The sequence below is a fragment of the Macrobrachium nipponense genome, chromosome 12 (assembly GCF_015104395.2).
Source record: "Macrobrachium nipponense isolate FS-2020 chromosome 12, ASM1510439v2, whole genome shotgun sequence".
Taxonomy (NCBI): domain Eukaryota; kingdom Metazoa; phylum Arthropoda; class Malacostraca; order Decapoda; family Palaemonidae; genus Macrobrachium; species Macrobrachium nipponense.
Window position 1 is genome coordinate 68,935,056 of NC_087205.1, and position 25,950 is coordinate 68,961,005.

The 25,950-nt window shown below is 40.5% G+C and overlaps 1 protein-coding gene across 1 annotated transcript in view; it reads right to left on the reverse strand.

Moving 5' to 3' along the window:
• Window positions 1-15,068, reverse strand: part of LOC135224583 (small ribosomal subunit protein uS3-like) — a 28,071-nt gene extending 13,003 nt beyond the window's left edge. Inside the window, exon 1 of the mRNA XM_064263713.1 lies at window positions 14,946-15,068. Within this exon, the coding sequence (XP_064119783.1) occupies window positions 14,946-15,017 (72 nt within the window). The 5' untranslated portion in view covers window positions 15,018-15,068. The remainder of the gene's footprint in view (window positions 1-14,945) is intronic.
• Window positions 15,069-25,950: the final 10,882 nt, after the last annotated feature.

Below are 25,950 nucleotides of genomic sequence, written 5' to 3' on the forward strand. Positions count from 1 at the left end.
TTTCAAGAAGTTTAATAATAATATTTTAAGTTTCATTCCTTATGTATCTGAAATGTAGAATGAAGCCCCAAGCCAATAGTAAAATAGTTGAAAATAATCTAACTCTTTCATCCTTTCCACCACTTTTAAAGGGATGAAAGATGCACACAGACTATTAAAGAACTGGCTCAATTAAATCATTCTCCAAGAGGTCAATTATTGTAATGGAATAACCGGTCTAGCTCAGACATAGATTCTGACTTGTGCTATACCCTAAAAAAATATATAAAACACCAACAGGCTTAAACACTGATGTGAAACTTGAGGTTTTATTCTATCACGCTCAACTCGTTCCTATAACAATCATAGCTTTCACCCCCATTGTCCATGAACTTCATACTGTTTTAGTCTCTGATGTGCAGTCATCTGCCATCTACAATATAATCTCCCAAAATTCAATGAAGATGATTTGCATAGTCGTAGTAGAATACCTTATTAGTTATTTAAAAATACTAATCTCTTACCAAGGGTTTGGTATCTTTTTACAGTTTATATGCAAATGTTTATTAAATAATGTTAACTACACTAATATCTTTTACTTTCATACTGGCTTTTGATACATATAATAAAGTTTTAATTCTTAACCCAAGAACTGCTACAAGCCTCTTGAGCGGCTATATGGGAAACTGCTATAAGCCTCTCAGAGCACCATTTGCCATCTCTTCTCACAAACTCCATGACATTTTTTAAGTTGCACTATTTTTTCAAGATAAAACTATCCATCTTGTAAAGGATTTAACATTTAAAACTTGTTTTACTCTATGTGTATAGTGAAATGTTCTTTTCAGCCCAAACTTGTTTCATACATTACATACATACATATATATATATATATATATATATATATATATATATATATATATATATATATATATATATATACACACACACACGTGTATATATATATCGAGCTACAATGTCCTTTGATATCTAATTCGCTCTACCTCGGAATTAATATATTTTCATATATGCTTAACCGAAGGGGAATTTTTTTCTTGATAATAGACTTGCCTGGACCAGGCACGAACCCATGGATCCTTTCAAATCCAAGAATGTCAGTGAAGCTTTTACCTACACCACGACCACTGACGTTCCTGGATTTGAAAGGATCCATGGGTTCGCGCCCCAATGGTCCGGCAAGGCAAGTCTATTATCGAGAAAAAATTCCCCTTAGGTTAAGCATATATGAAAATATATTAATTCCGAGGTAGAGCGAATTAGATATTAAAGGACATTGTAGCTCGATATATGTATCACGGAAATGTGATATATCTATATATATATACATATCATTCGAGCTGCAAATGTCCTTTAATATCTAATTCGCTCTACCTCGGAATTGATATATTTTCATATGTACCGAAGGGGAATTTTTTGGTTGATTATAATTTCGTCCCTCATGGGATCGAACACCGTCCAGTGGACAGGAAAGAAATCAGGAACGGCCAGTGACGTTATCAGTCGGCCTCTCTGTTGGCCGACTGGATAACGTCACTGGCCGTTCCTGATTTCATTTCGATCCCATGAGGGGGACTAAATTATTATTGACTCAAAAATTCCCCCTTCTTCGGTACATATATGAAAATATATCAATTCCGAGGTAGAGCGAATTAGATATTAAAAGGACATTTGTAGCTCGAATGATCTATATGAATCACAGTGATGTGAAAATTACTCATTCATTCATTCATACATACATATACACAACATATATATATATATATATATATATATATATATATATATATATAATATATATATATAATTATATATACAACTTAGTTGCCTATATTTGTGAAAATATGAGAAGTCATATTCACAGTGCTTACTTGATTGTAATTAGTATACACATTTTGTTCTTAATACACCACAAATTCCACTTGAAATATGTTTGTTTACAGCGGAGCAGTGGTGGGAACAATATTTCAGCCTTATTGTACATCTGGTGGCCAAAAATCATCTGTGAGCAGAAGGATGAGTGAATTGTTTATGAAAACACTTTTGTATTTTTTACTAGCAATTTCATTGATTTAGGTCTATATTACTATATTGACTTTTTATTTTTGTGTACTAGGAATGGCAAATCATCACCGCCAATTGAGTAGAGCTTCACACATATGCCGATGCCTTTTTAAACTTTTCATGACTTCTAGTTGTAGTTGTTATAGTAATGCAATGAGGATAAAATTGCTCTAATATTAATGTACATATATTACAAATAGATACGCTAACTTCACTTATTTCCACGGTTTTGTTCAAGTTTTATATACAGAGTTTGGAGGTAATCAAACACCAATTGCAACAGTGATAAATGTGAAATAAAATTAATTAAAAGTATAAATTATATGTGGAACAAGATGTCAGTTATACTGTAAATTCATACATTCTCATTCTAAGTAGTATTCAAAATCGTTACTTAAGCCACCAAATATACAGTGGCCACCGAACGGGGATTTAAATGCACGTGGGAGCTGTTAGAAATATTGGTAACAGCACCGAAATGAGATGCCTTATTGATAGAAAATCTGATTAAGGTTGTCTTTGTATACTAACACATTACAATCATTAACCTAAGCTTTTTAATGACAATTCTGCGTAACAAAAATGTTATTGTTAGTATACAATAAGGTTTTGCACATACTTACCTGGCAGATATATACTTAGCTATACGTCTCTGACGTCACGACAGAATTCAAAAACTCGCGGCACACGCGACAGGTAGGTCAGGTGATCTACCTTACCCGCCGCTGGGGTGGCGGATGTAAGAAACCAATCTCCCTTTCCAGCCAGAATTTTTCCTTCCACCGGTCTCCTGAGGGGAGGCTGGGCGGGCATCAATCGTATATATCTGCCAGGTAAGTATGTACAAAACCTTATTGTATAACTAACAATAACATTTTTGTACATGAACTTTCCTGTCAGATATATACTTAGCTGATTGACACCCTTGGTGGAGGGAAAGAGACAGCAATATAAATATGGAAAAAAGGGGAAAACAACACTAGTTGTAGGATGTAAAAACAACCTTGGTTCTTACCTGTTTAGGCAGAAGACTTCGTAGTTACTGTCTATGAGTCTGCGTTGCCTTAAGAGCTTCAGCGAGGGCGTGACCTACAGCTGACAGACTCTTTGGGTCTATCAAAGGGATTTGGTTGTCCGCTTACTTGATAGAATCCGAGCAGGATCTGTCAACGGGGATTCGCCCACTTATATGACAGAACCTAACCACTATCATTGCAAGGAGCTCAAACATACACCGATCACTAACCAATCTAATCATTGTTAGCACTACGAAATGAAAAACATGCCTACCCGCATGTTTTTCAAACAACCAAAAACTTACAACCTAACAAGGGGAAAAAATATATACTACTAAAGGATATGTCTCGGCTCCCTGCCCCAGCACCGAATCCGCCGATACGTACGGGCCTAACCCGAAGCACTTTTCATACGTAATTTTGACGTCTCTCAGATAGTGGTTTGCAAAGACTGAGTTGCAACGCCAGAATGTTGCCTTCATAATATTACTCAGGGATATGTTTGTTAAAAGTCAATGACGTGGCAATAGCTCTTACCTCATGAGCTTTGACCTTAAGAACTTTGTATTGACTTTCCTCACATATCGCATGCGCTTCTTTCACCAGGCTTCTGATAAAGAAAGAAAGCGCATTCTTCGAAAGTGTCCCTCCTTGGATCTCTTACAGAGCACCAAAGGTTGACCATCATGCCCTTAAGTTTTTTCTTTCTCTGTAGATAGAATTTCAAACTTCTTACTGGGCAAAGAGACCTCTCTGCTTCCTCGCCTACTAATGCAGACAATCCTTGTACTTCAAAGCTCCTAGGCCAAGGATTTGAGGGGTTCTAGTTCTTGGCTAAGAACGAAGGAAGGAATGAACAGATAGCTGCATCTCCTCTGAATCCCACATTTCCTTCTAGTGCATGGAGTTCACTAACCCTTTTTGCGGAAGCCAATGCCATGAGGAAAATTGTCTTCTTCGTGAGGTCTCTAACGATGCAGACTGAGGCGTTCGAACTTATTGGACCTCAGGTAACGTAGCATACATCCAGATTCCAACTCGGAACCCCTGGAGAAACCTTCTTGGATGTTTCAAACGATCTATTAGATCATGAAGGTCCTTATCTTCTGAAATGTTTAAGTTTCTGTGCCTAAACACTGCAGATAGCATGCTACGATAGCCTTTAATGGTTGATACCGCCAATCCACTTTCTTCCCTAAGGAAAAGTAAGAAGTCTGCTATTTGTGGTCACAGAGGTACTGGAAGAGGAAAAGTGATGGTTCCTACACCATCGCCGAAAGGACGTCCCACTTCGATTGGTAGACTCTAAGGGTAGAAGGCCTTCTTGCTGCTGCGATAGCCGTTGCAACTCTTGCCGAAAAGCTCTCGTTCTGACAAACTTTTGACAGTCTGAAGCCAGTCAGATCTAGAGCGGGGAGGTTTTTGTGATACCTCTCGAAGTGGGGTTGTCTGAGCAGATCGATCCTCTGTGGTAATGTTCTCGGAAGATCTACTAACCATTCCAGTACTCTGTGAACCATACTTGTGCGGGCCAGAACGGGGCTACCAGCGTCATCCTTGCTGCCTCCGATTCTGCAAATTTCTTTAGTCTCTCTCCCAGTATCTTGAATGGAGGAAAAGCATACGTGTCTAGACCCTTCCAATCTAGTAGGAACGCGTCTATCGACACTGCCCTCGGGTCCGATATCGGAGAGCAGTAGTTGGCTATCCTCATATTCTTGGCTGTGGCGAAGAGGTCTATATAAGGTTTGCCCCAAAGCTTCCACAGGTCCTGGCAAACATCTTCGTGCAGAGTCCACTCTGCCGGCAGGACTTGATCTTTCCTGCTTAGGAGGTCTGCTCTGACGTTCTTTTCTCCCTGTACGAACCTGGTAAGGAGACAAATCTTCCTTTTTTCTGCCCAAAGCAGAAGTTCTTTTGCTGTCTCGTACAGGGAGAAAGAGTGAGTCCCCCTTGCTTCCTGATGTAAGCCAGGGCCGTGGTGTTGTCCGAGTGGAGCTGAACTGTTGAAGCTAGGACGTGGGGCTCGAAAGCTTTCAAAGCTAGCCAAACCGCCATCAGCTCCTTCTTGTTGATGTGTCCAGGTCACCTGTTCCTTGTTCCAGGTGCCTGACACTTCTCTTGACCGCGCGTCGCTCCCCAACCTGTTTCCACGAGGCGTCGGAATACAAACACTTGGTTGGGGTTCGGAATGTGAAGGGACATCCCTTCTGCAAACTTGAGAGGGTTGGCCCACCAAGTGAGGTCCTTCTTGATTTCCTTTGAAATCTCGAAGGAGAACTCTAGGTTTTGTGAACGGACACCTCCAGTTTCGATGGAGAAAGAACTGGAGAGGTCTGAGGTGCAACCTTCCTAGAGAAAGGAATTGCTCCAACGAGGAGAGTGTCCCCAACAAACTCATCCACTCCCTCGCTGTGCATACTTCTTTCTCTAGGAAGGCTTTGACTTTCTCTGACCCTCGGGCTATCCGTTCTGGAGACGGAAAAGCCCGAAAATCCAGAGAAGCCATCCGAATCCCCAGATAGATACGATCTTGACTGGGGATCAACTGAGACTTTTTGAAATGTTCACAAAAGTCCCAGAGAACTTGCCATGAAAAGGGTCTTTTGTAGGTCCTCCAAACATCTTTCCTGAGACTTGGCTCTGATCAGCCAGTCGTCCAAGTAAAGGGGACACTCTGACTCCCTCCAAATGTAGCCATCTTGCTACATTTTTCATTAGGCCTGTAAAGACCTGAGGGGCTGTTGAAAGGCCGAAGCACAAGGCCCTGAACTGGAATATCCTTCCTCCCATCATGAACCTGAGGTATTTCCTTGACGAAGGATGGATAGGCACATGGAGTAAGCGTCCTGAAGATCTAGGGACACCATCCAGTCCCCTGGCCGAAGGGCCGCCAAACACTGAGGATGTCGTCTCCATGGCGAACTTCCTCTTTTCTACAAAAGAAATTCAGGGCGCTTACATCCAGAACCGGTCCTCCATCCTCCTGAGGCTTTTGGAACTAGAAAAAGGCGGTTGTAAAAGCCCGCTGAGCAAGGGTCGCATCACTAGCTCTATAGCCTCTTTCTCGAACATTTGTTCCACTGCTTGTGTTTAAAGCAAGGCTCATGATGGGATCCCTGTACCTGGCCACCAACTCCCTCGGAGTCGTTGTCAACGGTGGTCTTTCCGTAAAAGGAATCAGATATCCCTTTCCTTATTATAGAGAGGGACCAGTTGTCCGCTCTTCTCTTTGTCCAGCTTCCGAGAATCTTAGAAGTCTGGCACCTACTGGTGTTTGGAGGACTACTTCCCTACTTCTTAGCTCTGACAGAGCGTTGAGAAGGATCTACCTCTCTTGAAAGTTCTATTACCTCTCGAGGTAGAGGCTCTAGAAGGGGGGCCCCCTCGAAAGGGCTCCTGTCTAGCTGGAGTCTCCTTCTTAGTCTTCGTCTGGAAGGAGGTATTAGGCTTCCGTGCCGACTGTGCGAGCATGTCCTGAGTCGCTTCGCAGAGATAGATCCTGAGATGTCCTGGATTATCTTCTTTGGAAAAAGCAGAGGCGAGAGCTGCGAATAGGAGAGAGGCTCTTTGGGCATGCGAAACAGACTTCGTCAGAAAAGAGCAGAAGACTGATCTCTTCTTAAGGATCCCTGCTCCAAAGAGGGAGGCTATTTCGCTCGATCCATCTCTAACTGCTTTGTCAATGCACGTTAGAACACTGTTTAGATCTTCTGGCGAAATAGCATCCGGGTTCTGAGTCTTCTTAGCCAAGACCCCCAAAGACCAGTCAAGGAAGTTGAAGACTTCCAAGACTCTAAACATTCCCTTCAGCAGGTGGTCAAGCTCGTTCATAGCCCAGGTCGTCTTTTAGCCGACAAAAAGAGCCGAGCGTCGTGCTGCATCCACCAGAGAAGAGAAGTCCGCATCCGCCGATGAAGGAAGACCCAGACCTAAGGGTTCTCCAGACTCGTACCAAAATCCGAGTCTGCCTGTAAGCTTGGAAGAGGGAAAGAAAACACAGTTTTCCCTTTCTCTTCCTTAGAAAGCAGCCAATCACCAACACCTCTCAAAGCCTTCTTCATTGAGATGTGGTTGGCTTCATCCTCACACAAGAGGAAACTTTCGTCTTCTTCGAAGTCGAGAATAAAGAGAGAGGAGACGGAGGAGCGACGGGAGTAAGGGAGTCTCCAAACTCTTGAAGAAGTAGATCTGTAAGGATCTTGTAGGACGAAACTGACGAGTCCTTCACCAAATCCTCTTCTGAAGGTTCAACTTCATCCACTGAAGAACCCTCCGCTTCTTTACGAGTGCAGTTAGCCTTCTCTAAAGAAATGCGCCTGTCCAGAGTGTCTAGTAGTAGACTGGCGCCTATCAGGGGAAGCCAAAGTTTCTGGAGAGCTCCTCTCGAATGAGTCCTTCCTACTCTGATGAGTGCTTGCTCTTTGCTCCTTAATCCTACTCCTAGAATTCCGGGCTTCCAAGGGGGAGCGCCTGCTAGGAGGAGGAGAGCCTACTATGCTCAAGGCGCTTCTCAGGCTCCATGCGCCTGTTCAAAGGAGAGCGGCTGCCAGGCGAGCTGCGCCTACCATGAGGCGAACGCCTACTAGGCTCTTGGCGCCTACTTACAGGAGAGCGAAGGTCTGGAGAAGGTCGCTTACTAGGAGACCGGCGTCTACCATGCTCCACAAACTTCGCACACGACTTGTGTTCTCTTCAAAAGGTAGTCTCCCAGAAGAGACATATCTTTCAGGCTCTACGCGCCTGTCCTGAATCGAGCAGCTCAAAAGTAGAGCCGCGCTTATCAGGAGAAAAGCGCCTATCCTCCGCACCACGCTTGGGAGCGGTGAGAGCGTCTACTTGGGGAGTAGCGCCTACTAGGCTCAAGGCGCCTAACATTAAGGCGAGATCCTGTCTCTAGACGAATCCATCAAAGAGTAGGCTCTCTTATCGGGAAATGAAGGATCTTCGTAAAAGAGCGCGAGGACGAGGCTTGTACGCCTGTCTTTAGACGAACGCCTACTAGTCGCTAGATCCCTTCCTACTGGAGAGATGTAGTCACCAGGAGAAAGCTTCTTGGGCGATTGATGCCTGGAAGACGACAAGCGCCTGCTGAGGGAAAGACGCGCCTCCTTCCATCCGCTGATAAAGGAGAGAGAACCGACTCTGACTGAGACGGTAAGACAGGTGAAGGAATCCTAGACTTCTTGACAGGGAGAGAGACGTCTTTCCGACGCGTTCCTCCTGGCCAAGGAGCCCGCCAGTGCCGAAATCTGCGCTTGCAGTCCCGCAAGAATTCGAGCTGGAGATCTTGTAAAATCCTCCACCGGAGAAGAGGCTCGAAGCCTACTATGAGGCGAGAACTCCTGCTCCCTCCTGGGTTTCTTGATCTCTACTTCCGTTCCGGCTCTTCTGGAAAAACTTCCGGGCTGGAAGGAAAGGAAAGGAGCCAGGCGCCTTCCAGGCTCTCTTCAGCGGTCGTGAAGAATCCGAGGCGCTCCATCCTCTTCTAGGTGAAGGTGAGGAAGACGAAGAGAAGCATTGGCGCAATACCTCCTTCTTCGCGCGAACAAGGGCAGGGCCTGGTACGAGCATCAGGATCTACCGAGGGGAACGATTGATCGGTGCGGGAGTTCTCCCTAACCTTCCTGCGGCTTTTGACTTTCCTCCTCCCACTGGGACTGGGAGTCTGGAAGAGGTCTAGGCCTGGAAGCATTTAAGGAGCCGATCAGACGCACCCTCCACTGCACTGGGGTCACTGCACAATTCACCTTCACTACTCTTACCTTTGCAACGAACGGATCTTCTTTTCCATGCTAAGGATCGTGGCTCTCATGGTTGCCACTTCCCTCCGTAGTCGTATCCTTATGTTCGATGCAGGGCGCAGGAGCTGAAACTGGAGAAGGTTCTAATGCTACAACAGGATTTCTTCTAACTCGCTAATACGAGACTTACTAGAACTCCTAGAAGAAGCCTTTCTCACCCTGTCTTTCTCTAACTTCCTCAAGTAGGAAGAAAGAGCCTTCCATTCACCCTCATCCAACTTCTCACACTCCATTACACGGGTTATCAAAAGAACATTCTTTACCTCTACATTTAAAGCAAACTGTGTGAGGATCTACCGTAGCTTTCGGTAGTCTCACCTTGCATTCATCCATAGCGCACACTCTAAACATAGAAGATTTCTTAACCTCTAACTCAGACATCTCGAAATCAAAGAAAAATCCAAATCAATATCCAAAAACAATCCACAAATGCGTATGCCAAGCCAACAAGATCAGGTACTTCACCGAAAGTCAGTCCAAATAAATCCACGGCAACGAGAAATGAATAAAAAAGCTGTCAGGAGTGGTAACAACCACAGGTGTAGTCGTCACCGGCGACAGGAAAAAATTCTGGCTGGAAAGGGAGATTGGTTCTTACATCCGCCACCCAGCTGGCGGGTAAGGTAGATCACCTGACCTACCTGTCGCGTGTGCCGCGAGTTTTGAATTCTGTTCGTGACGTCCAGAGACGTATAGCTAAGTATATATCTGACAGGAAAGTTCATGTACAAAAATGGGGATATTTACAATGGGAGAAATGGTTTTATGTCTGTTGATTTTTTAGATTTGGCAGCTGGGTATGCGGAGATTAAACACGGGTGGAGAGGATATAACCAGCCCCACCAAAGAGCTCACTTCATTCTGGGAACAGTTTAGAGGTACAGGAAAATAAATTTCCAATGTAGCTAAGAATCCATGCAGTTATCCTATATATATATATATATATCCAACTAGGGCTAGTCCCAACTCAGGATAAAATCTGGAAGACAAAAGGATAAGGCAGCATCGTTCCTGTAATTGTATCACAACAATGTTTCACAGCAGATGCTTTTGTCACATTTTCAAGGCTGCATTGATTAAAAAAAACCCATGTTTTTAAGATGGGTTTTTTTTTAATCAATGCACATTAAAACATCGATATATACAAAAACTGTAAGGCAAATTAAAAACAGGGGGAATAGGAACACAACATAACCTAAACAGGAAAAGTAATGAGAACAGGAACAGGACATAACCTAAACAGAAGTAATAAGACTGACAAAGGGCCTTAAGTTTACTGAAGGACCCAGCAAGAGCGAGAAAGGACTACAGATGAATCAATAAGAACAGAAGGTTAAGAGATAAACATTTGAACAGATGTTGTCTGAGTATTGTATCAGGACAGTCTTCTTCATAATAATAAATTCTAGCACACCTATTGAGGTTTTCATTTTAGGCTTTTCCTATTATACAACAATTTTTATATCAGTTTTGCACATTTATACACGATTTCTTATATATGAGTGTTCTGGATTAGTCAGTAAACAACCAGTTCTATAGCTTACCCCTTTATGGGACTCTATGCGCATCGGTCCAACTATTACAGTTTAGCTTGCCCTTTCTCACTCTTGCTGGGTCTTTAATAAACTTATGTTTCAGTCTTATTACTTCTGCTGTTCCCCTATTTCTCCTGGTTTTAATGTGTATCAATGTTTTTGGGTGCATTTTTGTAAGGTGGTTTTTTAAATCATAGTAGCCTTGAAAATGCGGCGAAAGCATGTCTTAAAATGTTTACATGATAAACTTGTAGGAACAATGCTGCCTTACCCCTTTGTCTTCGAGATTGTATCCGGAGTCGAGAGTCATGCTAAGTGGATACATTATATAAAATATATATATTAATGAAATGGACAGCAATTGCCTGTTCCACCAAGAAATACCAACTCCCTCAATATTATTATATAAGCTTTATGAAATTTCTAAAATTTTTTTTAAAGATTTTTTCATTCTCAACTCATTCATGTTATCTAAACCAATATTATCATCTCGTCATTATTTTTCCCTTGGACATCAAGCAAAAATATCTCTAATTACATTTTTGCTGAAATGGCCGCATTAAGTGCAGTAGGCTGTGACGTCGCAGGTAACGTGGTGGGCCACTTGACTGTTTTTGCTCCATAAGAAATAAAAAGACCCGGATTTGAATTGCCCATGAAATTGTTAAGGTAGGGGAGTTATCATTTAGACGCATATAATTTATATAATAAAAATAATTACATTATATATATATCAGTAGGTATGCTGCTTAGTTGTCAATTTTTTTTTTTTTTTTTTTTTTTGGTATAATTATAAATTTGTATTTTTCTCAAAACATATGGGCCTCAATGCTAACTTTACTTAACGACTTTCTGGCCATTGCAAATCTGGCCCCATTACCTTGACCTGACAAGGGTGGGAACTTGGCCCTACAATTTAAAGAAAACCAAGTGCAATTAATCCACAGTAGAAGAGGAGGTAGATCTAGGGTACTTATCCGCGGCGACCTAGACTATGGCAGTTGCGGTTTTCTATGCAGTTTTATCTGCCCGGACCGCCAATCCCTCCACCAAGGTAAGTAGTTCCACCCGAAACAGCTGACGACCTCGTGCCTCGACCCAATCGCTCCATGCGACCTCCTCAGTCTCTGATTGCTGCCCTCCCCGACATGGCTGTGTCCTCGTCTCATCCCGCTCACCTACACTTTGCCACCGCCAATCCGGTCACGTTGCTGGATTTGGGTGTTCTTTCTAGTGACGAAAGGTCATCATTTATATTTTTAATGAAAAGTGGCCTTATTGGCGATTTTAGCGGTTAATGCAATCAATGTGAAGAAGGCACAATCAGCCTGGTGAAGCATGGCGAAACCTTCCAGTGTTTGTTCCCCCAATTTCATACCTGACTCGTCCGACGATTCTGATTACAATCCCAACTAAGGCAAGTCTGGTTTTATATACATTTTTTTTTATTTGCAACTTTTTCTTCCCAAAACATATGAGCTTGCCATAACTAATTTTTTTTGTGTTTTGGTCTATGCCTTTTTTTCTTGCCAGAACATACGAGCTTGCCAAGAATCTTTAAAAATATCAAAGGCGCGAAGCGCCGTCCGACCGCGCCGAAACTAATTTTTTTGTTTTTGGTCTATGCCCTTTTTCTTGCCAGAACATACGAGCTTGCCAAGAATCATTTATAATGTGGGTAAGGCGCGAAGCGCCGTCCGACCGCACCGAAACTAATTTTTGTTTTTAGGTCTATGCCTTTTTTTCTTGCCAGAACATACAAGCTTGCCAAGAATCTTTAAAAATGTAGGTAAGGCGTGAAGAGCCATCCGAACGTACCGAACCTAATTCCCCCCCCCCCCCCCCCCCCCCACCCCCCCCCAACCCAGTTCCCAAAACTTCCCCCCTTACTGTTTTTTTAGACTTTTTGATATTCCATAAAATGCCACGTTTTCAAAATTTGTTGCCAAAACATCACGTCTCCGCCATCTTGTTTGTATTCGTACCGCCAATTATCTAGCAGACGGTTGCTCCTTGCCCAACGAATCGACAGGCGCTCCCGGATGACTGTAATTAACCCCCCAGGTGCCAGTATAAACACGACAAAATACATTGGACGGCCCCCAATCCCTAGTGGATGTCGTATCCACGGTTACATTCCTTGCAGTACGCACTACTGTAGAAATACCGAAGAGGATATGGGTAGATCTATATTATTATTCCGCAGCGGCCTAGACTATGGCAGTTGGAGTTTTTCTATGCAGTTTTACTTTCTGAACAAGAATTTTAAGTAATATTTATTCAGCCGACTGTAATTAATCCTAGGGGCTCGTACTAAACAGAGCGAAATACATTTGATGCCCAAATTCCTGGTGGCTTTCGTATTCCCGTGGATGAACAATGCAGAATCCTAGTAAAGAAATACCGGTATTTCTACAGAAGGAACGTAACCGCGGATACGACATCCACTAGGGATTGGGGCGTCCGATGTATTTCACCGTGTTAAGTACTGGGGTAGTCTGCATATTCGTTGGGCAGGCCTCGTAACCCCTTCTGTCCGGGCCGCCAAGGCCCTCCACCGCCAAGGTAAGTAGTTCCATCCGAAACAGCTGACCGAAAAAAAAACAGCTGACGAACAGCTGACGACCTCGTGTTGCCACCCGATGCGCGGACCCCAAGGCCGACCCAAGAAGCCATGCGACCTTCCCAGTCGCTTCTTGCTGTCCTTCCGACATGGCTTCGATCCTCGGTGCCCTCCCGCGACCTCGCGCTATACCACTCACGAAGAGTTTGCTGCGCTCAATCCGGTCTCTTTCATTGATTTGATGCTATATTTGTAATGACGAAAGGTCATTGTTAATATTTTTAATGAAAAGTGGCCTTATTGGCGATTTCAGCGGTCAGTGTAATAAGTGTGATGAAGGCACATTCGCCCTGATCAAGCATGGCGAAACATTCCAGTGGCGGTGTAACGTTCGAAGATGTCGGAAACTGAAAGCAATTCGGAATGGCTCCTTCTTCTCTGGGTCACACCTATCCTACAAGACTAATTTGGGCTTGATCCATTGCTGGCTTACGAACTTCCCCAGACATATGTAAAGATGAATCTGCGTATAGGTTCCGACCATACCATAGTTGATTGGTACAATTTCTGCCGGGAAGTTTGTATTGAGATTTTGGTGCAGGACAACCGGAAAATCGGGGGGCCAGGACACATCGTGGAATCCGTCTGCCAGGGTTTCGTGGTTTTCCTTTTTCATTGTCGTCGTCTGCCTCTCTCCCCACCCAAAAAACCCCGGTTTCCCATCGGTCCCCCCTTACCGTTTTCAATTTACTTTTAACCAAAACTCGTGTGTTCGTACCCCCCCCCACCAAAAAACCCCGTTCCCAATAGGGTCCCCCATTACCGTTTTTTTTAGGTTTTCGGGTTTTCCAACACTACACGTTTTCAAAACTAGCGCCAAAACAAACAAACCAGGCCACCATTGTTTTGTATTCATCCGCCGATGCTCTGGCAGAAAGTACTCTTGGCCGACGAATCTGCAGGCGCTCCAGTACTGGCCCTTGGGGGATTAACTAGTCTAAATAAATATTACTTAAAATTCTTGTTCAGGAGGTAAAACTGCATAGAAAAACCGCAACTCCCATAGTCTAGGCCGCCGCGGATAAGTATCCTAGATCTACCTTATACCGCATATGGAAGGGGAGGCAGTGGTGGCCATGAGATAATAAAGATGAAAAATGGCCAAAACCATCCTTTCCTACAATGCAGTGTCCTGATCTACCCAGACCTTGCATTCCAAACCTAACATGATTTAGGGCACTTCGACCAGCCAGGTTAGGGTAGGTCAAGGCAAGTCTGGTTAGAATATCTTACTACCGTAATGCCAACTAGACCAGCAGCAGGCCTGATCCCGTACTCTACATTTGTACTGCTGTTAGAATCAGCTACATGTATGGCCTTCTAGCGCAGAGGTAAACCTTAATCATTAGAGCATGGCTGTAACTGAGCTAAACTATAGCCTAGTTGGTCAAGCCTAAGACGAACCAAGGATATGGCAGTAGCCATAATTAACAATAACGCTCACAATGCCTTCAAGTACAAATGACTGCCGCCATACGGTAGAGCCGCATCGATGGGCGTTTAACAAATAGTTAAGAAGGGTCATTAGCTTATCCAGAGACTACCCGGGACGCCCTCGGTGCGACAGGCAAGCCGATCTTGCAAATAGGTAACAATTTCAACTGAAACAAATACCGACTACAGATGACACAGGATACACCAGTGAAAACACCCGCAACAACAATTTGCTAGGTTTTTAATATACGAAAATAAGTAAACCTTACAAAAATCCAAACAGGTTCCACATGACACACATGGACGTGATGCCGCGTGCTAAGCGGTTTGCACAATCATTTTCATTTAACAATGGCCATTCGATAAATTCGACTTCTTTCAACGGCGAGCTATATGTCTAATACACCAAATCTCTCTATATTATACACATTAGCAATAATAACAATGGGTAAAACGGTTAGATTTGTAGTACCTTTTTCTTTTTGCTGATAGGGGTAGCCATCTTGGCGTAAAGAGAGTTACTGAACGAAAGAGAACAACACATGAGAACTGGAAAATTGTTCACTTTTTAAACGTGTTTTACAGATTATAGGAATTTTAATTTTTTATACAAATATTAACAAAATTTCAAAATTTATATTTATCTAAGAACTATTTGTATCTTTTCAAAAAAGAGAAACTTAAGGAATTTACCGGGCTTACTGGAAGGAGAGGTGTTTCTATGACGTCACTAAACAGTATTTACAGTGATTGTTCGTAAATTTAAAATAAGTACGGGCCTGAACCCTGGCACTCAGTAAGTTTTGTAAAACCATTAAATGGATTAATAAGGCTTTTTTATACATTTAGACGAAGACCCACCAACCGAAACGGTTCCTTCAGTGCCATTTTCACCTTTAACCGTCTATTTCAGCAACAGAGTCTTGTCGTATATATGTCTTCTTCTTTCCCACTGCTATCCCCACATTAAGGGGTCGGTTGCCTGATGCACCTTCTATCAAAGGCATAATCCTCCATCGAACCTCTTCTCTGCACACTATATTCCTTACTATATTAGGAATGGTTTATTGTTTGACAAAGGGGTTTTACAACTGCATGCCCTTGCTGTCATGAACCACAGTTATTGACGGTGGGCCTCGCCCTTGACTAAAAAGTCAACCTGCAAGGCAGCAGTTTCCACAGTTATTGGCAGTGTGCCTGGCCTTTTACTCAAAAGTGAGACTACAAGGCAGCAGCTGTCCTTTTAGTCGACTTTTACGACACGCAGGACCTCCGGTGGTAGTATTCTTACACCCCTACAACAGAGTTACTTGTCTTTTACAACTATCACGTTTTAATCATTTACTTTACCATGAGAATGAAACTGAATATAGACTTTAGGTCAAAGGGCAAGCACTGGGACCTGTAAGGTCATTCAGCGCTGGAAAGGAAATTGAGAGCAGGTAGGTCTGAAAGGTGTAACAGGAGGAAAACTTCGCAGTTGCTCTACGTAATAACTGTTAGGGACCTTTCAAGTTTTTTATCATGAAACTTGTTCTTTAACAGCTTATAGCACTTCTCTATTGCCCCTCTTCTGTACAGGCCATTATCTTAGAAATACTGCTTTTATTAACAAATATCTTAATGAGATATTTGCTAGCAGGATGGACTATGGTAGATCTGCCCATCATAATCTACTTAAGATACAACATAGAAAGCTACAAAATATATTAAATAGAGAGGAAGATTAATAAAGGGTGTGCACTGGCGCCATTTCAAAGGTAGAATAATATTTAAAATATATTAGTAATGCATGAAGCTGTCAAGACTGGGTGACCAAAAACACCTGAAAGACTTTCTGTGCGAAATACAGTCAACAAGATTAGCTCCCGAATGCAAGTTGTTTGAGCCACGAAGCACTTCGAAGAATGGAGGTTTCAGAGCCTTGAAATTTGCAGCTCCCAATTGACATCAGGAAAACTCATAAAATCTTTCAAGATAAAATTTTAGAGTGATTTTCCAGGTCCTACAGAGCGCCTTCCGTGGAGTGGAATCGGATAAAATGGAAGTGCGCCGTAATTGAAAAAAAAAAAAAAATCTTGAAATAATGTTTCCATCCTTTCAGTATCTGTCCGTGACATCGGAGAAATCGACGATTCAAATATTCTTTCCTTGCGAGTTATTCTTTTCCATTCCTTACTACCTATACTTCCTCTGAATTTGAAGACATAAATACATCCTATTGGTTTATATTGTTTATTTCATCATTTTGTACTCACAGAGATTTTATTTTTCATAGTGCAATTTTCAACCATTATTTTTTTAAGGAACATTTTTTAATCTCGTCAAATTCCGTTATTCTCGTGACATTTGTATTTTCATCACAAAGATTATGGCATTCCCCGGTTACAAAATTGCACTGGATTCGGCCCCCATGCGGTAGTCGTTTGCTGTGGAACAGATGCATTCAAGTTCGTTTTTCTCTCGGTCGGTGGGTTTGCCGCTTATTTTTTTTTCATCATTATCCAGCCACCTTTTGTCTGGTTTGTATAATCTCTTGCAATGTCTTGCACCATTGATTATATGCTAATCTTTCATTCTGATGCTTTAACAGAGGGATCGACAAATTTTATGGATAACACGTTCCGCGTGGAAGGTGTTTGTCCAACACTCCCAGTTTTTTCTTTTTACTAAATAATGGCATCGTTTCATTAATTCGGATACTGTAGCTTTCATCTTCCGGTCAGTGTAATAGTCCTCAAGCTTCCCACAGGCACACTGCAATTACTAAAAAGACCTCTTTTCAATCAGAAAAATACACACACTAAAATGATCTGCAAATCATGGCAACAAAATTGTCTGGGGAAAAATGGCATGTACTTATAGTTACTCTTTTGGAAGTTTTGGCAAAATAAACATGGTCAAACAACAGAGTGCCTGTGTATTTCACTGTGATGATTCCAGAGATTTTTTATTTGCCAGATTTTCTCAAAATCCCGGCTGCCCCCCCCCCCCCCCCCCTCTCAGTTTTCAGGGAGTAAACTGATACTATCCGATGCTCCAGAGCAGCTACACCACTGCTTCTATAGCAAGTGCGTGCATCTTGAGTCACATGAATGATTAATGGATGACTGCTTCTTGTCCTAACAAATGGTTTAAGTTTCTCGTACGTATTTTGATCTTATTTTTACTTGATATTGTTTCGCTTACTTTCTATTGTCTTTTTAGCATGATTTTGATTTTCATGTACTCTTCATTCACTGATTTGTCATTATCATTTCTGTATATCTAGCAGTTTTTGCCCATTTCATGACCATAATAAGTTTCTTATAAACCATTCAATCCTATAAACCAATTTAGCTTGAAATGCTTCTTCGTATTTCAAGTTCTTTTCCTTTACCTTTTAATTCCCTGATGTACTCCCGAACTCACAGTAGACACTGCGACCATCCTGCCACGTAAAGAAGAAGAAGAAGAAGAAAAAAACTGCAGTTCGTCGTGCAGAACCTTATTTTGGTTTTACTTGCTTCCTATATCAACTTTTTTAGTTTTATTATTTCAGGTTTATATTTTATTTATTTATTTTTTTTTTTTTTGAATTTGTTAAGTTCCTCGCAGGACGAGAAGTTTTCGCGCTCGGCTTCCAACCGGTGGTCCGAGTTCGATTCCCGGCTCGGCCAACGCGGAATCAGAGGAATTTATTTCTGATGATGGAAATTCATTTCTCGATAAAGTATGGCTCGGATCCCACAATAAGCTGTAGGTCCCGTTGCTAGGTGACTAATTGGTTCCTAGCCACGTAAAAATATCAAATCCATCGGGCCAGCCCTAGGAGAGCTGTTGATCATTGGTCTGGTAAAACTAAGATATACTTAATTTTGGATTTTTTTCCATCCGGTTTTCAGTCATGCTAAGCCTACCAAAGTTTAGAAAATGTCTCCATTTCCATTCTCATTTCCGTTACGAACTTTCTGAGGAGCTAGCCAATTCATTTGTTTAATACTCACTTTTCCTACGCCGTTTTCAGTCTTATTTAACTTTAGCAATGTGGTAAAGTGTTTTGTCCCGTTCGTCTATCTAACTTTGATACAAGTTGAGTCCAGTTGATTTCAAGGCACTTTTCCCATATGCCTGCTGACGTCAAAAGCGTAACTGTATGTAAAGTACAAATGCGATGCGGAAGGATGCCACTCTGCCATAAAACTTGGAATGCACGAGAAACAAAGACTTCACGTGACTTTTGGTAATGGCGCACATTTCGCAACAGAAATTATGAATATAGTATTCACCCTCAGAAACCCACATAAATACCCATTAGGATGATTTGAAAGTACAAGTGTATAGTCATTATTATGCCATGTGACCAGAAAATACCAGAATCGAGTAAGATCACCTACCATCACGGTTTTCTATCTTCCATCCCTTGGAAATTTATATTTTGCATTCCGGTAAAGGTATTGCTAAGCTCAATTGATGGTTATTAATTACATTCTGAAAGTAAGCAGTCAGTGAATCTACATGCAGGTCTTCAAAGGTTTTTATTTATAAAGTATTTTAGCTCCGACAAAAATCTAAGAGATGTCACAGGAAGTTGATTAGTTATGAAATGTTTTCTAAACTGAATTCAGGTAAAAAGAAGCAAAGACCATGTATGTGAATAAACGCGCGCGCGCGCGCGCGCGCACACACACACACACATATATATATATATATATATATAATATATCTATAATATATATTGTATATGAGGAAAAACATTCTGTGAATATTTCAATTTCCTGAGATGAATAGGAATTATTGCATGCTACAAATTGAGAGAGAGAGAGAGAGAGAGAGAGAGAGAGAGAGAGAGAGAGTTGCACTGTTAGCTTCATGACCAAATACGTTTATAATAACGATTTCTCATTTCACAAAGCATTAACCACAAAGGGGTAAGCAATAATTTTGACGCTCCAGATAAAAGTTACACATATATAATATGTTTAACAAACTTAATTCCAAAAGGAGAAATGCAAAAGAGAAACTGTGCAAGGGTCCCGAGAAATACTGAGGGTTTAGGCGGGAAAGGAAAGAGGGGGATGGCATCACAGAATAGTTGGTTTTTGTTTTATAGTTTACACCCATTGCGCTCTCATGGAGCTATGGTTTCCTTTGTAAAACGTATCTTCTCCTTGGGGCTATGATACCTTCCTCTCCCCATGGTGTCTACTTTAGCCTTTGGAAGCCAAAAAAGATGGGACGACAAACTCGATACGTCCTCTTTTTCTGAAGAAAAAACATTGGTCATGACAGAGCACGTGTTTTGGTTCTTTATTCAAGTAACACATCTACTTCTTCCTTTGACAAACTTGGATTTTTCTTCAATATTAAACAGTTAACGCCTGTGATGCGTGTTTTCTCCCATAAGAGAACTTCTCTTAGAGCAGGAGTTCAGCTACCAGGACTGTGGCAGAAGCTCTTGAGCTCCCCAGGATAAAGGTGAAGTACTCACTGTCTGAAGCTTAAGTAAAATCATAGTTGGTAGCTGACCCAGCCTGCACATTTAACAATCTTAGCTTCTAACAACACTGTTTCCTTTTTGCAGCGCACTTTTTAGTAAATGCTCCCTCAGGATAAATGTACTTTATTAAAATGATCCGGGCAGAAAAACCTTATATTTTTTAAATAATTATCCATGCCCTTTTCTCATGATAAAAACCATTACAGTCCAACCTAATCCAGCCTCTATCCCTTCCTTTATCTGTTTTACTGGTGGACTCATCAAAGTTCCCTTTTGCTACGCATAACAATGTTTCATAGGCACTTATATTTTCTACCAGAGACATTTTTACGGTACAAACTAATTCCAAAGGCAAGGTTCTAATTTGGATTACTCTATGCAAGAGAACTTGCATTCCTCCTCTCCCTGCCGCTCGCCTGTATTAATGCTGCCGTCCACTTGGATGAAGTTTTGCTTTTGTGTCTAACTGTCGCGCATGGAGAACGTTATTGCTCGTAATTATGGCAGCTAGTTTTTGTGCTGGGTTTTGCTATCACAGGTAGACATGTAGGTTGCCACCAATAATAGCAGTCAAGGAGGATATTTGGTGAATTACAGAAGACCTTGTAGAACATAAGAATGGATTACAATGAAAAGAAAAAGAACATAATCTGCCAACAGAGACTAAATCCACCGAATGTTATCAGTTCATTATTAACATAATGGCTGTAATAATATAGCCAATACGACTCAGCCTTCATAACATCTTACTGACAATGTAAGGCTCTCCTATATGTACGTATCTCAGAAAAATAAATTACATTTTTTAAAATATACGTATATTATCATGAGAAGTGAAGAACAAGCCAAGTCTCTTGAAGGAGAGATGCAATTAGTATTGATATTTTACAGAATTTCGACTTTATTAGCCTGAAAAGGGAGAGATGATTATGCTACACTTCAATAATGGAAAACAAAGGAATTATCAATAAATGAAATCTTATTGGCCTCTGAGATATTGTGCTAAAAGACTTGGCACTCAGCAGTTAAATTACTAGCAATGAAGATTCATTCATAAGTTATACCGGAAGAAATATTCTTTTCTTAAATCGATAATATGAAACTCTTGATACGATAGATATTGCAGTTTCATCAACAAATATTAACTGATGTCTCCCTTAGGACTTCCTCCATTTCCTCCCAAACTGAGAAGAAAAACTTCATCAAACTGAAGTTTCTGTTTCTACCTATAGAAGTCCATTCCACCACGTCAGGTAGTTACACATGACTCACCCTTATCTGAGTATTTATATATATGGATAGTAAACAAATGATAAATCTTTGGCGTCCAATTTGTAGCTAGTCTTCGAGTCACCCTGTTCATTCGATTTGGCAAATGGGAGATCTAAGAAAAGTCATGGGTAGATGCGAACATCACAGCAATTTTTTTTCCTAGGGGCATTTGGCAGTACATGCGACATTAGATTGGGACCTTTACTACTTACGAGTATGTGCGTTTCTGGAATGAGTTTGGTAGGTTAAAAACGGGCAACTCTGTTTTACATCATACAATACAATTACGGTTGCGTTCTCAGTATTAATATGGTGGCTCCTATCAATGCATTACGACGCTATGTTTATGGACAATATGAATTATTATTAATAATCTTGCTATTATATAAGAAGCTGCTTTCTTGTTTCCATGGAAGTGTTTCTAAGGTTGTGTAACTTCTTTTTTATACTTGATACCTGAAGTGTATTAAGGCGTGTTGTGCGGTGGGAACGGTGGGCTGTTAATTGGGGTGGGGCGGGCTATCATGGGGGGCGGGGCAAGGGTGGGTTCGGGACATGACCAGTATAAAAGTTTGCCATAGGAGCTAGAAGGGATGAACGCCAATTTTTTTTTCTTTCTTTTTTTAAGCAGTTAGAGATTGTAGAGAATGTTCTTGTAGCTGATAATGGATTTTTTTTTACTTTTGTTTTTCATACGGATACATCATTTGTTATTGTAATTATGTATGTCAATCATATGATACAGACTGGTGTAATGAAAGCGATAGATACTCATTAAGTAGCCTACACTAGTCTGCATAACAGGCTGTGGTATCTCATCATGTATTCATGGTAATGCTTTTCCTCATTACAATGACAGAATCTAAAAAGTAGGCCTATATATTTTATACGAAGCTAGCATACTGATGGGTATTGTGTCTAATATCATATTTATAAAAAGAAAGTCAAGAAAACATAAAAACGTAACATCTAAGCAGGCTAACGGCATTCACTTGTGGGTAAGCTTGGAGATAAGGACAGGCATAGGTAGCTACACTACGTTGAGTCCTGGTTAGGTTAGCAAGTTAACTATAAACTTAAATTTTTGCGTTGGTTTCTTGTTCATTGCATGTTTGAAAAAAGAGTGGTACTTTTGAATCGAGATAAAATGAAAATATCTTAAGATTAGCCCATATCAAAACAAAACAAAAACACAATAAGCACACCAAAGTTCGGTTTTGATGTATAACTGAGCCAATATTATCGAAGTTTGGGATTTAGACCTGATTACACCGGCTCTTTCTTATCACTTGTGTGGTGTGTACATAAATGATACATACAAATATTTTCTTCCCATTATATCAGCAATGCTCTTCCTTGTGTTATAAATCATTGTTATATCCCTGTAGGAAGGCAATTTCTGCTCATGTTGGAGCACAAGTTCAGTTAATATTTCAGTCGCCATGTCTGGGCATTGATTTTTTCCCATAGGCATTTTCCTAGGAGCGAAACACACATACACACATATACATATATCCATATATACATATATCTATATATATTATATATATATATATGTGTGTGTGTGTGTGTGTGTGTGTGTGTGTGTGTGTGTGTGTGTGTGTGTGTGTGTGTGTGTGCGCGCAATGACGTAGAGTCTAGGGCAGCGACATCAAAGACGCGTTTGTGTCCATGCGGTTGCGTTTTCAATTGCTATGGAGAGATTGTGACGCAATCCACAAGCACAATACAAACGACACCTAGCTTAAGAAAACAAGTGTACGTTTTTTTTTTCTTTTGGCAAAAGCAAACCCAACCGTTTTATTATTTTTTTTTTCATTTAAAAATCTTAAAATTCAGTGTGGGGAAAACTGAAAGTAGTGCAAATAAAAAACGAACCGATTACAAGCATATCCACATCTGTACAGTAAAGGGAAGGAAGGCCCAAAAGCACACGGTGGACAGCTGCGAGCTTCTAGATCCTAGGCTAAAGAATGACTAACTGGCTGTTGCATAAAAAAAGATAGCCCCTGAATTTTAGCGAACATTTTTTAATCCTTTTAATCATTTTTATTAGGAAGGTTTAATAAAAATTAGTCTTCGCGATAACTGACATGAAAGGATGCGTGCTAATAATCATATGGTTTCGCATATTGACTTCAAAGTCACGATTAGCGTAGATATTGGAATTACAGCGTTCACGTTCAATCCATGTTCAGGATTAATTTTGTCTAAGCTAATTATTGGATTAATTTTCTTGTTTTCAGAAAGAAATCGCAATGTCATCTTATTCTGCTGTCTTCTTTAAAAGTATATATCGTCGTCCAGCATTTGACTATTTCTTCTTCGGCCTCTTCTCTTGAAATAGTTTGTTACCGTTCAATGTGGTGTATTAGCTCTAATTAGTTTATTTCTTATGCTATTTCTATTTTTTCTAGAGCCTTTTCATCTTATCCATGGTTAGTTTCTTTTTGTACCCTTTTTCTTCTTTTGATCATACTCTCCAATGTTCCTTTTACTATCATCGCCTAAAAAGGTCTGAAAAAGGTGTTTCGCGACGAGTTAAAGATACAGGAATTTTAGGAGAGGATATTTATGATTTATTTATTAGAATGAAAATGTAAAAAATAAGTAATGTGCATGTTAACTAGTACAGGAAAAATGCTTAATAAAACATGGCGTTTTTATTTTAATTTTCGTTAGTGAAACAAGACTATTTGACCATAGATTTTAGCACGTTTTAATTTACGTTGAAAGTTAGGAATAGTTTACAACTTACACGTGAGGGGAAAATCTTGCACATATCCTGAGTAAGCTGGAGGTCGGATCACGCCTTTCTTATTTTTCATATCCGTTCTACCCTGTTTAGTTCCCTTCTCTCTTTTCATCCTCTCTGTTTCATCGTTCACCCAAGTTTGTTCCTGTAATCTTTCTTCCTCAAACATCTTCCTCTTGCATACTTTCACTTCTGCTACTTTTTCAGTTAAGCAATCCATTTCCGGTAGTCTGATCATACAACTGCTTTTTAGGATATCTTCTGACCCTATACTATACTATGCTCCTTCAAACTAGATAAATCTGCTTTGTAGTAAGTTATTTCTTCTCACTTTCCTTTTGTCGAAAGTTTTGTTCTGCCTTGCACCCAAAAATGATTGGTTATCACACTGTGATCCGAGATTTTCTTCGTCATGCATCATTCTAAATAACACCTCTTTGACTAACTCATGATTCATTACACTTTTATTTTGTTTCCTTCCCAAAGTGTCCATCCTACATCCCTATGATCCCAGTTCAGTAAAAATAAATCCATAATCGCTCACCTAGATCATAATCAGCCCATTTCTACCCGGTTTGGTTTCCACGTGTTCATTAAAGTTCCGTAACGTCATAACAGCTTATTTTTCTTTAGAGTTCTCATTCATTTTTTACATTTCATTTTTCTTTTCTTCCCGTATTGCATGCTGAGAAGGTATAACAGTGATTATATTAAGGGTGGCATTGTGTGATCTAAAATTTAACGTACATTTTCCCGCCCCGTTGCTCTGGATTAGTAGTCTCAATAAAAAATGGGCCCACTGTTACAATATACCTCTCTGTTAATAACTAATTCACAGTGTATTATTTATGCATGTAAGTGGACCCCCACCCCCCAACTCCAGATGTCTTCCGGTGTCAGGTGTGGGGTGGTTTTTGTATTTCACATTTCGATGCCATCACTATTCCTATAACGTGATCATTAAAACTCGCCCCCCTTCCCGTGTTATTTTTTCTTTAACACCCCCCCTCCCTTTTTTCACTTATTGCTACTCATGCCGATCTTCTGATGTGGTTATTTAAAAAGATATTTTTATTATACAGTTTCCTTTCGATTTTCATTATTTTATTGCCTGCTTGAACTTTGTACATTGAAAAATATAGTCATGATTTTCAATTATTTATTGGACTTGAACTACATTAAAAATAATTTATCAATATATATATATATATATATATATATATAATATATATATATATATGTGTGTGTGTGTGTGTGTGTGTGTGTGTGTGTGTGTGTGTGTGTGTGTGTGTGTGTGTGTGTAATTTTCATCTGTACGACTATATTTTTCTTTCCTAATAATCCTGCATTTTTGCACCCAGGTTTCCTTGATGCGTTCTTTTCAGCGCGGTCTATTCAGTATAGATTCGCATATACTTTTGGGGTCACACTGTTGAGTAAGAGCTCTGATGAGAGTAAAAGTTAATTCATATTACAAAATGCAACCTCACATGATACATTGTTACCAAAGACCTTGATTTTACAACTGACCTCAAAGATCTGGTCACCTTAGTTTAAAACAGCTGTTTATGATTACTTTAATTTCTAATGCTTATGTGTAATGTTCGTGATTCTGTTCAATTCATTCGTTTACATTTTATGGAGTATAGTTATTTCTAAGTCTTGTTTTACTTGATTTCAAGTGAACTTTCGAACATTTCATTTGCTACCTTTTACTATCCTGTGCATACAGTTTTTATACATATTTATTTATAAAAAATATCACATTTTCCCACTGTAAGATGAAATCTATTGCGTTCATTAACTTGCAAATGGTGTTCTCATTGATATGCTCTCACTGGTATGCATGTCTGACGCAAAACGCGATCTGACGTCCTATGAATTCGAGATCCGTTCGCTTTAATATTGAATAGTATTTACTTTTTAAGAAATCAGAAAACTCTCTTTAGTCAAACTTATAACAATCATGAA